The 14,790-nt window shown below is 41.3% G+C and overlaps 1 protein-coding gene across 2 annotated transcripts; it reads left to right on the top strand.

Annotated features, from left to right (window-relative positions):
* The first annotated feature begins 6,779 nt into the window (after positions 1 to 6,779).
* Positions 6,780 to 13,833, top strand: LOC139465325 (serine-rich adhesin for platelets-like). Of its 2 annotated transcripts, XM_071247024.1 has the most exons (6): positions 6,780 to 6,946; positions 7,770 to 7,912; positions 8,131 to 8,280; positions 9,484 to 9,522; positions 11,664 to 11,756; positions 12,272 to 13,833. In XM_071247024.1, exons 2-6 carry the CDS (start codon positions 7,804 to 7,806, stop codon positions 13,273 to 13,275), a joined length of 1,395 nt encoding a protein of 464 aa, XP_071103125.1. In that variant the 5' UTR covers positions 6,780 to 6,946; positions 7,770 to 7,803; the 3' UTR covers positions 13,276 to 13,833. The 2 variants fall into 2 exon arrangements, with proteins under 2 accessions (XP_071103125.1, XP_071103127.1); XM_071247026.1 differs by lacking the exon at positions 9,484 to 9,522.
* Positions 13,834 to 14,790: the final 957 nt, after the last annotated feature.

Below are 14,790 nucleotides of genomic sequence, written 5' to 3'. Positions count from 1 at the left end.
TGTGACATCAAAACGCACGTTGATTTATACTATTTAGGCAACACCGGCGAGTGTTATGTTTGAATTGTTTTGTTCGTTTGTGAACGAAAGGACGCCTGAGACCGCTACCCGTGTAGGACCATTTCTAACCCGAACTACTTCTCACGTAACAGCGTCATGATCTATATATAGGTAACTGGAAAGTCCATGCTCTCATAAAATGGGGTATTGTTAGTGTATCCACACTTGAGATTCGCCTGGATGACCCCAACGGTCTGTTGTATACGTGACAGGTGCGGGATATCGCGACCTTGACCTGCATACACCCAGAGCTATAATAAAAGATCAACAGTTGTATGACACCACAACGACATCTAAAAACTTGAACTTAATTTTATGCGGAATAAGATCTGAATATAACACTTTGGGGTCTTTTTTTATTATTTTTGCTTTATGCCCTATCAACTATTGATCCACGTTGTATTATTTGCTACAAATAGCTGGGAGTTTTCACATTTACAAGGACTGAATGTCCCGCTTTATTGATCAAATTATTTACGCATTCAAGCACACACCTGGCTTAATTTGTGGATAGAATACTTACGATATCTCATTACTTGATGTAAATGATAGACGAAGAGCCATGCTGCATTCAAACACGTTTTTCCACATAGCATACTGTATACTGTCTGAGGTGAGGTGAGGTGAGGTGAGGTGATGTGAGGTGAGGTCAAATGGAGTTTAACGTCGTTGGAGATTTTTTCACTTATATAGCCACGTGTATGCACGTGTGTGTATATGTATGTGGTTGTTCGTACTAGTCCGGATTAAAGCTGATTTTATAGTGCTATACCCACCAAGATACCATGCCGCAGTGTAACATGAATACCCCACTCAAACACAGTATGCTGACTCCGAGCCGACCAGTCCTAGTTTTAGAACCCTTAATGCCGAGCGCCAGTCAGAGTAATACATCTTTAGCGTATGTTTATGAGGCGGCCGGAGATCGAACGCCGACCTTCCGCTCTCCGGGCGTACGCTCTATCCACTAGACCACGTAGGCGGTATCTGAGTCTGAGAGGGCTATCCAATTTATTCTAGGGCTGGGTTTCTCAGAGTAAGCATAGCGAGGCAGTGTCTGGGTGGGTCATCCATTTTATCTCAGTGGGCTAACGATATGATACCAGCATTAGACCCGTGAAGATCCGGGTTAGAATAGGTCTTCAGCAACCCATGCTTAGGGTAGAAGGCGACTAAAAGGGATCGGGTGATCAGGCTCGTTGACTTGGTTGATGCGTGTCATCGTATCCCAATTGCGTGGATAGATGCTCATGATATGACTCACTGTATTGTCTGGTCCAGATTGGATTATTTACAGAGAGCCCTCGTGTAGCTGGGATATTGCTGAGTTTGGCGTTAAACAACAAACGAAAGTTCAATAAATGTTCAATAATAAATCGTTAAACTCGACAGATATTATTGGTTGGCCCCTAGCGCAAGAATGTGTTTGGGTGATAGTCAGTGTTCGAATGTAAATGTTTATGTTTGTGCTTGTATATGCTATATATTTTAATGCCATCCTAGTATTATCTGATAATCTTATTCCATTGATATTACTGTTTCAAAGTTTCAGTCGAACCTCGTTGTGCCGACGTCGTGGATAGTTCGAGACAACCAACAACGTGAATTTCCGGAACCAAACATTTAATTTATGTTACATAAAGAGATTATTCTATGGAATAGCCATCTTGGATTTCATACTACGTTTCCACATCGGTAATCATATTGTAACACAACAAAATACAAGTATGTACTGTTTTATATATTTTATTCATCCATTTGTAACATTCAATATGAAGCCTGCAACCTCGGGGTATCGCGGTACTTGTCATGTACTCTGAACGGAACAAAATGCACTCACTAACCTTTATGATTATTCGTGTTCCCCATATCAGATGTCATTTATTTTATCTAACAGTTCGTATTTTACTGATAAAAGTTCGTTATTTACATTAGTAGCTCCGAGTAAAAGCCGGGCCTCGCGCTCAGTTTGACAAGGGAGAGAACTCCATCGTATCGCGGTACAGAGAAAAGTTGTGTATGGAGGTCCGAATTTGACAAAAAGAGGACATACTTCTACCAACCACTTAGTATGATCATGCCAGACATCAGCGATTTGTCCAGACATGTGCAAAAACAGCAAAGGTAAAATTCTAAATGTGTCATCAGTAATAGGTAGTATCTTTTCTATTCAATGCATATTTACCGAAAAGTAAGAGAAAAATATTTTTCTAAGTCATCAACAAAATATCAGAAATGATATTCTAAGATAATTAATAAACAAACTGGATGACAATAATTTGTCACAAAATGGATTTTTTTAACGTCAATAATGAATATATAAAAAACACTCCTAGTATGCCCAAACTATGTATTTATCTTTTGGCTACTAGTGAAGAACGTATTTTTAAGTTTGGCATTATGGCCCTTCTGATCGCCCAATAGATTCTTGGTACAGAGCGGGAAAAAATGTGCGGACTACGTAACTTCCGTTACCTTATTAGTCGCCATGAATATGCAGATGATCTAGTTCAGGTCGATAGAGAAAGTTCACTTGGCGAACTGCGGGTTATATCGTTGTCCATTGATAGATTGGGTAAGGCAATATTTTAGAAAATGACAGAATTATGTATCAACGCATTAATAACTCCTTAATTACATCAGACGGGACATTCCGTGAAAACTGAAATTGTTTACGAAGTGAAAACTTCCTTGTTACTGATTTGCATTAATAGACAGCTGCTAAGAGGCGTGTCCCGCGTGAACTACCGTAAATCACAAATGCCGCGATACGATGAATGCCGCGGTACCATGGGGTCCGAGTATACATGTATACATGTTCATGTTATTCATTTTATTGTGCAGTTTGTTCGCCAGATACGAGAATAAATTATGATAAATATAGAAGGAATTCGCAGGGACCCGAAGTTGAGTTTAGACAACCTGGATTTCGACACACCCAAGATCGACACAACGAGGTTCGACTGTACATGAAGGGGCCAAATTGACAGTGTTGTTTCAGGCAGTCTTGGGTGAGGCGTGAGGTCTAAGCCGAAATATGATGGACTGCGTTGATGGCGCTAGCTGGTTGCCAAATATTGTTAAACATAATCCCCTCCAAGGTCCCCACATTTCTGCCAAGATGCCCGAGTGTCTGGAGCCCCCTGGGAGTATAAAATCTCCTCCGCGTCACGAATGGCGTGATCACTATTTGCATAATCCTTGCCAGACAGTTCTTTCTGCAAGTTTGGTAAATCTGACCGTGCTAAGTCTTGTGTATACGGAGGATATCCAATCGATGCAAAGCAACGGTCATGCATTGTAGCCCTGGCGACATCATACTTACAGACAGGTGCCTTGTCCTGGTTGACAGTTAGTGGGTGAGTATGGTTTCTGGCCGCAGTTAGCAATATTCCAGCAATATCTCACCAGAACACCAGAACTGGACTTCACATATTTTACCCATGTCGGGAATCGAACCCGGGTCTTTAGCATTATGAGCAAACGCTTTAACCAGTAGACTACCGGACCACCCCTTTTCCTGGTTGAACAACATTCCTGGCGTGAGTTTCCCACGACATTTATACTTGATATTCCCAGTTGCCTAAGCAGTGATAGACTGACCTTTCGTGAAATAGTCCACCGGTAGGATTACTTAGGAATCACAGAAAAAAACCGAAGCAAGCTTTGCCTTATTCGGAGGAGGAGATACTATGTATTCCAACTATTTTCACCGTGGCTGATTGTGATGAACCCAAGACTCATACAAGGTTCCAGATGCCGAAACCTGTGTCATGCCCAGTTCGTGCCTCGAAATGTCCGCAACGCTTTCGTGGGTTCGAATCCCGATTCGCCTCGATTATGTTTCTATGTTTGTCAGCACCATACACGTGCTCGTGGGTTTCATCGAAGTGGTAAACGTCTGAGACCTGCATCACTTCGGGCTTTCCTCCCACATTAAGCTGTCACGCCGCGATATAACTGGAATACTGTTAAAAGCGGCGTTAAACCCAACTTACTCATTCACTCATTCTCGTGAGACATGTAAACTGTTTTGGCTATGTGCTTGTGGCGAGTCGTCGTTCAGCCCTAATCATACCCTATTTCATCATTTTCCTTTGTGGGAGTAGTTAAAGGTCTTCCTGATCTTGGGTCATTTTCGATGGCCTCTCTTCCTCTTGAACCCCGCTGTCCACCTCTTAACAGTGAAAAGGAAGGAACATCATTCCCAAAGTTGACACCTTGACCACAAGGATGGTTGATAATCCCATCAGTTGGAGATACCTGATGGCAGCGCGGTCGCCAGTGTTCTTCATGTTCATCCTAGGATAACTATTACCTTCAGAAATAAGCCACCTGGTTGTGCGTCTTGTTTAGATGGAACCCGTAAGCATGGAAAGGATTGTACTTAATACATGCAAACTATTTAGGGTGTACCCCACGTGGAATTATCTTGTTATGTGAGACATTTGTTTGGAAACATGTTTCTATCTATTGCTTAATGGTTGCATCATGTATGCAAAGTTGCATGAAAGTTAACAACAAAGTGAATATACGGCTCATCAAAGATATAGTGTGCTGTCAACGGGTGGAATACAATTTTACGTTTTCGCGACGTGTATTTAAGAAATAAACGACGAGGTGTTTGCAATACGGAGAACTAGCCATGAGGGGCGCGGACTGCAGTGTTTTATTGTACGATATTATTAGTTATGGTGTCTTTAGATGCCGTATACGGTGTCATATTAGATTAGCAGAAAAATAATAATTATGTATGTTTCTGATAACCTAATTTGACACCGTATACGGCAACTAAAGACACCATAACGAATTTATTGCGTCGAAAAGTTTACACTTTCTGGTGTCCATATCGCACATTTTGCCTTTTATCAGAGATTTCCTCATCGGTGCTACTAACAAAGCGTTTGACAGCGTTTGCTGATGTCAAAGGGAGACCACTCCTTAAGCCTTAGAGGCCAAACCTTGTTGAGAATATTAACTATAATCTTTATGAATAAAGTCATGAATGTTATCTAAAAACAGATTAATGTTCTTGCAAATCACGATTAATGATAGTAAAACACAAAACAGTGTCAAATAACGAATTTCGGTACCAGAATTTCCATGTGAAATATGTGAGGTGGGTGTAGGAAAATCCAAGATGGCTGTTGCTGACGGTATACGGTCTCATATTAGGTCAGTGACAACCATCTTGGATTTTTACTGACGGTATTACGGGGTCAGCAGTTCTGCTCTCTGATTGGTCAATCAAACTTTGAGGCATAAGAAACACCGATCTCGGTAGTTTATTTCTTTATGAGATATCAACATTATTCACAGGCTCTTTAAGGGTGTTAATAAAGTTTACAAGCTTTAGAAATATTACCTCTATTTAAATAAAGACTCCCAAAATTCAATTTTCACGACCACTGTCTTTATCTTTTATACCATTACAGACTGCCATATCTTGCAAACTTTTGCACATTTTGAATTCGATCGTTCGGCCATTGTCATCAAGTTGCGAGCGCATGGTCTAATCTCCAGAAATGACGTCATGATGGAACAGTGTTTTATCGTAGATAAACCACGCTTCGTTCTTCATTGTTCTTTTCGATTCATCGCGTAGCTATCTTATATTTCAGAGTATAGTTTAAACATTCAATCGATCATCAATGAGTCATGCTTTGATAAGTTGTAGTTGATAATGGGCGACTATGCTTGCCGTAAAAGGCGACTATGTTTGCCGTAAAAGGCGACTATGCTTGTCGTAAAAGGCGACTATGCTTGTCGTAAAAGGCGACTATGCTTGTCGTAAAAGGCGACTATGCTTGTCGTAAAAGGCGGCTATGCTTGTCGTAAAAGGCGGCTATGCTTGTCGTAAACGGCGACTAACGCTATCGGGTGGTCAGGCTCGCTGACTTGGTTGATGCATGTCATCGATCCCAATTGCGTGGGTCGATGCTCATGATATCAATCACTGGATTGTCTGGTCAAGACTCGATCATTTACAGACCGCCGTCATATGGCTGGAATATTGCGGAGTGCGGCGTTAAACATCCAACCAACCAACCAATTCTTTTTTAATACAGGTTCTTACTCGAGGTTTAGGTTCAGGTCTCGCAGGAAGTTTCATGTGTAAAGAGAACCTGCATGATTGTACGCCACACTGACCCCATTATACCTAGTCAACAGATTATAACAACAGAGTAAATACCAATAAACATATTGATTTAAGTGTCTTTATTCGGCGGTGTATGTATTAGGTTCAGTTACTGTGATGTTCTCATTTGGAGGCTGTGCCGAACCTGGATTAAGAATTTCATTTAAAAGTTTTAGTAAGTTTAAAAGTGTGGCTTTGCTTTCATTTGATCAGTCACAAATGTTTGGAGAGTAATTCAAGTATATATATCAGCATGTTGAAGCTGGGAAGTAATTGTCCGTTTTGATATAGACGCGTTATTGTCTACTAAAATAAGCGATATAATATATAAATATATATTAAATACGCTGACTGTAGAGCACGATAGTGTAAAGCTATACAAAAACTATCTGCTCCAGATTAAACTGATGACCTGTGTGGAAAGCCCGTGACAGTGTTTCATGAGGAAATGTACTATTTATATAACTGACGCAAGGTGACACAGCGAATGCACATGTAATACGTGGCGTCCGTTGATTTGTGGCTTAGCCCCGAAGTACATAAATCATATTCTTTATTTATCTTCGACTCCCATCTCATTTGCAGTGCAGATCTCTGATTTGCAGTGCTCACATTGACGTGAATATCTTTTGGTACAGTAAGGAGCTTATAGTGATGGATATACCGTTATGAAACAGCCTGGATTCTGAATCAGAGGAGACAAGATAACCAGTTTTGTCCACCCTGTTACAGTAACGAGGACACACGGTGAGGGCATTTAGGTATTTTACATCAATAGTATCTATCATGACCATGTCATCCGTATTTGATTATTAATAGTTACTGTATCTACTCCAATGTAAGACACTTTTTTAAACTATATGTATGGTTCCAAACTTTGCTTTACTGACGTTCAATCATCATGAATAGATCCGTAAAATAGTTATTATAACAATCTACATTTTGACCTGATTCTTCTTAGCAATTTGCCTGGTCAAGTAAATGGCTAATGACCGACAAAGGAAAACAACGACTCATAGTTTAGTTCTGATTGCCTTGAGAGAAAAGAAATAAAGTTTCTTGGCCTCTGAACTATTTTACCACGCACTCAGGCGTTGCGATATAGCAATGGGGAAGCCCCTTTCGTCAGCTTTAATCGTTTTGACTGCGTCGCTGTATGCTGCATTGTGTAATAGTAGCTTAAAGACCGCATAAAGCTATACATACTGGCGCAAGGTTATATTTCCCCAGGAAAAACCACCTACTCCAGATACTGCTTACGTCATACTCGATATATGCACCTTGATCTGTACATGTCACATTCGTGACCAACTCGTGTTATTCCGGGACAAGCCGAATAGCAAGACTCTTCTTGCAGGTGACGGAAAGGGGCGAGTGGTGACGAATGGATCTGTCATTGAACTCTGTAAATCTCAGATGATGATGCTACCCTATCTCTTCTTACGCATCCTTCTCCCTTTCTGGTACACAGCCTCTATCATATATCCACCTCACTTGCGTCTTTAGGATAAAAGAAAGAAGGAAAGTACTCTGTGAATCTTAAGTTGACAATAGTTTGTTGCCTTTCAAGCTCTCGCATCGACAAGAGACGTTTGAGTTCCAGTATGGAACTTTCCAGCGATGGACATACCATTACGAGGCACTCGGAATCTGAGTTGGCAGAGACAAGGCCCCCAGATGTATCAGTTGAAAGAACAAACATAAATAAACACGGTAAAAGCATTTATGTGTTACAACCATATATGTAGATTGTCTCTTATGGTCTATTAACTTCTACTCCATAGCGATTTCAACGAAACGAGACAGCACGAAGTTTGATAATCTGAAAACCGTTTGCTGTATTTTGTGTCCATTATGAAACAGTTGACACACAGGTGAAATGTTAGATTCACCCAAAGAGAATAGAGGCAATGTATTTTCACGTGTTTCAGACGTAAGATCAAAGTACACAAGTTCATCGCCAGTCGAGTCAGGTTCACAGTCTGGGGTTGCCGATGGTCACGCTACAGGTTCGAACTGCACAGGGGTCAACAACGGACAAATGCAAACGACAACATTGAATGTATCTAACATTTATAATTGTAAGTTTCTGACTCAAAATGGCACTTTAAATTTAGGAAAGGATATTATATTCAATTGTACAACTTTGTTAGTTGTGAGTAAAATGTTTATGTGTACCAGTATGCAAAAGTGGTGCAAAATCACTTGAGATAAGCATACCACTTCTTCATCAAAACCTAATCTATGTTTTACCTACATGGGCTTGTAATAGCTTCCACTCTAACGATCTTTTATAGCCTGTATTGCCTGTAAGAGTCCACTCACTACTAAGTACATTTTGCTGGAGTGTGATGCTTTTTTGATGATTCGTCGGCGTGTTTACACTTCTCAAACTGTGTCTAATATTTTGGATACTATTTCTAATCACGTGATATTAGCAATATTTGAAACAAATGAAGGTTTTGATTTTAGCTTTGAAAAATAGTTTTTATTTTTACTGTGACATTGGACTGAATAATTTTCATAATTATAGCCGCGAATAGCTGCAAGATTGCTAATGCGGCCTTAAGTACTAAGTACTAACCCACTTATTCTTTTTATAACGGCCGCCAGACATTGAATTGTAGATATTTCGTTGAAAAGAGGTCTTGTTGTGTTTAACCAATCTTCCAAATAACACAAGATGTCATGAAATATTATATCAAGAATTCCCTCGGACATAACAAAAGATCATGAAAAATTATTCTTAGAGTTTACTATAAACCTTTACTGCATACGTATTCACATATGGCATAAACATTGCGTTTTCGTTATGGAACTGATTGAGGTGGCAATTATCAAACGTCCGATCACACAAATGTTGATGCCTAATAGGTATCTCTACCACAGGGGGTCACGGATGGCCCAGTCGCCTAAGTTGCGTCCCTTGGGCACGCCAGAAACCTATGCTTGTGGGTTCGAATCACGGTTCGCCCCGATTATGTTTCTGTGTTTGTCAGCACCATACCCGTGCTCGTGGGTTTCACCGAAGTGGTAAACGTCTGAGACTTGCATCACTTCGGCCTTTCCTCCACATTAATAAGCTGCCACGCCGTGATATAACTGGAATACTGTTCAAAGCGGCGTTAAACTCTACTACAGGAAACAAAACGGATGCGACAATTTCAAGACCTACACTCATTAATCACTGTTCATATCAATTGTGGTGTGGACTGTTAAAGTGTTGTCAATACATGTGCCGATTTAATTCTCCTGACACTTAATAGCGTTTGTATTCGTTTCAGATTGCAATTGTTCCGATGATGTACGCACAAAGCCTATTAGTATGTATATCTATCTTCATATCTTATTTGGTTAAACTTTTAAAATATATAACACATTTAAGACATTCAGTTCATGTTGATCATTGAAGGCCTGATGGGATCGGGTGCGACGTTAATAAGCTAGACCGAAATATAGAAAACGGAGGCACTATATGGCGGCGATGGTGTCTGGCGATGTCAGAATAAGTCTTGAGCAACCCATGCTTGTCGTAAAAGGCGACTCACGGGATCGGTTGGTCAGGTTCGCTGACGTGGTTGATGCATGGCACCGTTTCCGAACTGCGTGGATCGACGCTCGTGATATTAATCACTGGATTGTCTTGTCCAAACTCGATTATTTACAGGTCGTCGTCATATAGCTGGAATATTTCGGCGATAAACAACAAACAAATAAAAAAGATATTCTTCAGTCAAGGTTACGTATCTGTGACATTTCCGTATCGCAGCTGTAACACAGTACATGCAACATTCAATGAGAGCACTCTTGTGTTACTGTCGGGAAATCGTTCGAGCAATGGGCCCTGGATAGCTGTTCCTTTACGGGAAAAAGGATGTTGTTACATGTCAATATGTTGGTGTATAGCACGGCATTCTATGGTGCAACACCTTTACTAAAATATACTCCTCAAAAAAAGGAAACGCAAAGCCAGATTTGTGTGTGGTAGGAAAATACATTTATAAGAGGAACTGAACAGGGTATTGAGCCACAATGTTGTGGAGAGAACACTTGGTGATTGAAGTCATCTCAGTTATCGGGACATAGGAAAAGTTCAAGGTGAAGGTCGGCTACCATCAATAACACGTATGTCCTCCGTTGGAATCGATAGCAGCCTGACATCTCCTGCCCATCCTGGGAATGGTACCCCACTCGGCCTGCAACGCAAAAGCCAACTGGTGCAACGTCTAGGGTTGTGGTTGACGTCGGCGTGGCCGTCTATCCAATTCACCCCACAGGTGCTCTATCGGGTTCAAATCCTGGGATCTGGAGGGCCAGGGGAGAACATCAACGTTGTTTATGTGTAGACAGGATCTTGTGATCCGTGATGTATGCGTTGAGCGTTGTCCTGCTGGAATACACCGTTGCCGTTGGCTACAATTGGGAGAACGTGTTGTAGGAGAATTTCGTTGATGTATCGTTGAGCCGTAAGATCACCCTGGATATGGATCAAACCTGTCCTGCCATGATGAGAGATATCCGCCAACAACACAACGCTACCCCCTAAACCTAAACCTGCCCACTTCCTGTACGCAGTTTCCGGCGTAACGTTCTCCCGACATTTGTAGACCCGTGCTCTTCCATCCCCTCGACGGAGGAGAAATCTTGATTCGTCGCTGAACCAGACATCCCTCCAGGGCAGTTGATACCATACCCTGTGTATGACACCAATGCAGTCGTTGTTGGCGATGTTGTCGACTCAATATGACGCGTCGAACAGGACGTCTTGCTCGTAGGGTCTTGTCGGAGTTTCTGCATGTGCAGTCCGGTTATTTGTGATGGGTTGAGGTGGCTTAGGTCGTCCTTTCACGTCGGTGCCGCAGTCGGATGTAGCGATCTTGGGCGGGGATGGTTACTCTTGGTCGTACCGACCTTGGCCGATCACGCGTTGTCCCGTGCTGTTAAAATTATAGCCGTGTGATGGTGCTGGGCGCTACATTAAAAACATTGCTGCAGCTGATCGTGATTCCCCTACATGCAAGCGGCCTTTGACGTTGTTTCTTTGCACTTCTGTTAATCTTGGCATGATGATGAACTGTCACTGTTCGATTAACACAGATGCCTGGCAATCAAAAACCCTGCACTATAATACCGTTCAGAGTGCTGCTGCACGTATAGTGCGTGCAGCTCTATGGCCATTTTGTTTTCCGAATCATACGTGTTACCCGACTAATGGTTTGAAAGTCCTTGTTGTGTTCATTTTGATCCGGGAAATTTGTCACTGACACTATAACACATTAAACCCTTTTATTTTGCACCTCTTGGTCTGCTAATTTTGATTTTATGGCCTAAAATATCAGTTTTGCGTTTCTTTTTTCTGAAGGATATATTACGACATTCACATGAATCTAAACTTCGAAAACAGTATGAGTTATTAGTTCATGTATGATGTGTCGTCAATTAATGGATGAAAATTGTGGTCAAGGTCTGCCGCACACTGGATGTTTTGCTGGAAAACAAGTCCAACCAACAACATCAACTGGGCATAGGACACAACAACCGACAGAGAGCATCCCAGGTCAGTACAATATATGTATGTGACGTTAAATAAGTATTATCATAAAAGAGCAATGTACAAGTTACAACACTCCGTGAAAGGGTGATGAGGGGGTGGGCCGAGTTAAAGGTCACCTTTTTGAGTATTTCAGTTATATCGCAAAGTGACAATGTGATGTTTGGGGAAAACGAATCGTCACAGGTCGTAAACGTTTTCCACTTTTGTGTAACCCTCGAGCACGGATTTCTGGCAATTCTGGGTTTCAAACCATTTACCGGACAACTCTACACAGCCAACTACGACGCCTTGAACGACTGAGACACCCGCGTCTCCTCCTTGAAAGATGTCATTTGAAGCAAACATGCATCATTCATTTTATCATACATTAACAATAAAAAAAACCCCATCTCTATTGAATCTTTGAGTGACCGCCACCATGTTTCAGTGTTGATCTAGGACTTCAAGAGAGTTCAAGTATGCGGTATTTTTCAAAAACTATGAAAAACGTTAAAACATTCGTATATATTCTTTTTCAGATATTACAGATGGAACCACTCCTTGTCCGAGTACGGGATTGAGAGATGGTGCTAACGGTTGTGAATTGTGCAAGCAGTCGCTAGCAGACGATAGTTTAGAAGGTAATGCGATGTTGAATGAAACATCCAGTTCACCTGAAGCAAATGAAAAGGTATCGGATGACGAATTCGGTGACAGAGACCTGACAAAGACGCCGGCTACACAAGCCGTAGCACTAGAAGAACAAGCGAGTTCCGAGAACATTTCCGACAACTACAGAAACATATGTGACCAAATGAGAACATTAAATACAGATGAACTTGGGGAAATCTGCCTTGGACTTGCAAAACGGAGTTTAACATCACACTTTCCAATTCAAGCCAACCTGTCACAAAGTGGTTCTATCCTTTGCAAGGATACAAAACGTTCCTCAGGGAGTCCCTCCATAGACATGTCAGGCAGTGTAACAACGACACCCGAGAAGAGAGTGGATAAAACTTCATTAGAGGAAGAAGCAGCAGATGAATTTGTACCTTCTTCCAATTCTATATCGCAGGAATCAGAAAGCAATGTCGTAGCACAGGCGTCGGTGTTCCCGAAGAGAGGTCGCGAGGATAGCATGAAGAGGTCCTTCCTACATGCAAACCTGAAGATAGAAGTAGATTTGAAGGATATCCAGATACAACTTCAAGTTAAGACTAAATTCAATATTTTAAGAACAGTTCACATAGCCGAACTATGCCCTGACCAATTGAATGAACTGTATCACTTCTTGGATGATTTGGTCTTTAGGGAAGTGATTATGAACCGAGCACAACCAACAAAGATCGATGACAGCATTTGTTGTTGTACAATCATTGTTGACCTATCTGGAATACCGGATACGTTTTTGTGTATTGACACAAGGGAAAACATAGAAAAAATTGTTTACTTGGCGCAGTATCAACCAAGCCAAACAAAAGAAATATCATCATTTATTCACGAGATATACATTAAATTAAGGGGTCGCATCGTGACTTCATGAGTGTTCAAGTCACGGACCTAGGGTATATTCACCTCAACTGTCAGCATCGATATTAACGGTGAATATTTGGACTTTACTGTTCATACACCAGTAGACCTACTCTACAACAGAATAACATCCTCGCCTATGTAAATAACTATAAACGGGGAAAATCATTTCTCAATCGTAAACGGCTATCAATTACGAACCTACATTATCAATGTGTTGACCTGTTGCTGTTTGAAAAATTGTGTAAAATCAGACAGTCAACATTTTATGTCGAGGACAACAGAATGTATGGCAGTCATCTCCATGTCAAAGCTAAGGCTCTCTGACATTCTGTTCGTCCTGGTACAAGTTGAAGGTCACTGGTGAAGGTCAGGATCGCCCAGTGAACACTGTCACGAGAAAAATCGTGATTTTAAGGCACAATTTCTCGGCGCTTGATAATAAGCAATTGACTTGTTTGTATATGAATACTTTCGGTCAAATCCTAGTGCTTTTTCGATTAATGAGAAACGCTAAAAGTTTATAAGCAGATGGTCAGGTACGATGTATGTGTGTGCCAATAAAGATGAATTGTCGTTGCTTTTCGTGTCTTCTTCAGTCCAACTTTTTTGTGATCCGGACCTCGTCCTAAACTGGACTTTTTACCAGTCTCAACCGAGTCCGAATTGGACAGATGTTACTGCACTAAGAACATTTTGCTGTGTTTTGGTACTCTGTTCAGCTCATCGCGAATCTTGGTTAGAATTGATATTTTCACCAAGAGAACTATTGCTTCTTACCAGGCCACCCAGCAAGATAAACGACGGCCTCTCCCGTTGATTAGTGGATAGAGAGTCAACATACCGTATATCTCCGGACTAGGTAAAGCGACACACACACACACACACACACAAACAAACACACACACGCGCGCGCGCGCGCACACGTCATGCACGTCCCTATTTAAGTACAAAAACCTTGAACGCGACGTTAAACCCCATTTCACCTCACCAATAAGGTAAAAATAACATTTGTCAACAACTGAAATCCTCTGTTGGGTGACATATATATTTAAGTCCTTGCATGCAGCCTTCTAATACTTTCAAAACTCATGCTACCATCGTTCAGCATATTACATACAGTCAAGTGCATATTCTATGAAAAATGAAAAGGAATCCCATATGTCAGGAATACCCCTTTTAAACAATTTAAGATCAACTTAGAGAGTGATTTTAAGCATTGAAAATACCCCCTCCCCCATTATCTAAACTAGAGTGGAACTAAAACATAATGACAACTGGACACACGAAGTACGATGATATTTCTTTATGTTATTATTAAACATACTGAGTATTTTGTTGTCTCTCAGCGGAACGTGCGACATGTGGCCTCTCACTTTCCTAGGGTGACCCGGGAGGCCCGTTCGTCTAAGGTTCGGCACTTCGCTGAGCAGAGTTGCACGCCAGAAACCTATGATTGTGGGTTCGAATTCCGGCACGCCTCGATTGTGTTTCAAGGTTTGTCAATCCCATTGGGTATGGAAAGGGT

The sequence above is a fragment of the Haliotis cracherodii genome, unplaced genomic scaffold (assembly GCF_022045235.1).
Source record: "Haliotis cracherodii isolate W230 unplaced genomic scaffold, xgHalCrac1.p SCAF_18, whole genome shotgun sequence".
In the NCBI taxonomy this organism is placed as follows: domain Eukaryota; kingdom Metazoa; phylum Mollusca; class Gastropoda; order Lepetellida; family Haliotidae; genus Haliotis; species Haliotis cracherodii.
The sequence above is the reverse complement of the archived record's forward strand: the minus strand, read 5'-3'. Positions and strand labels throughout refer to the sequence as shown.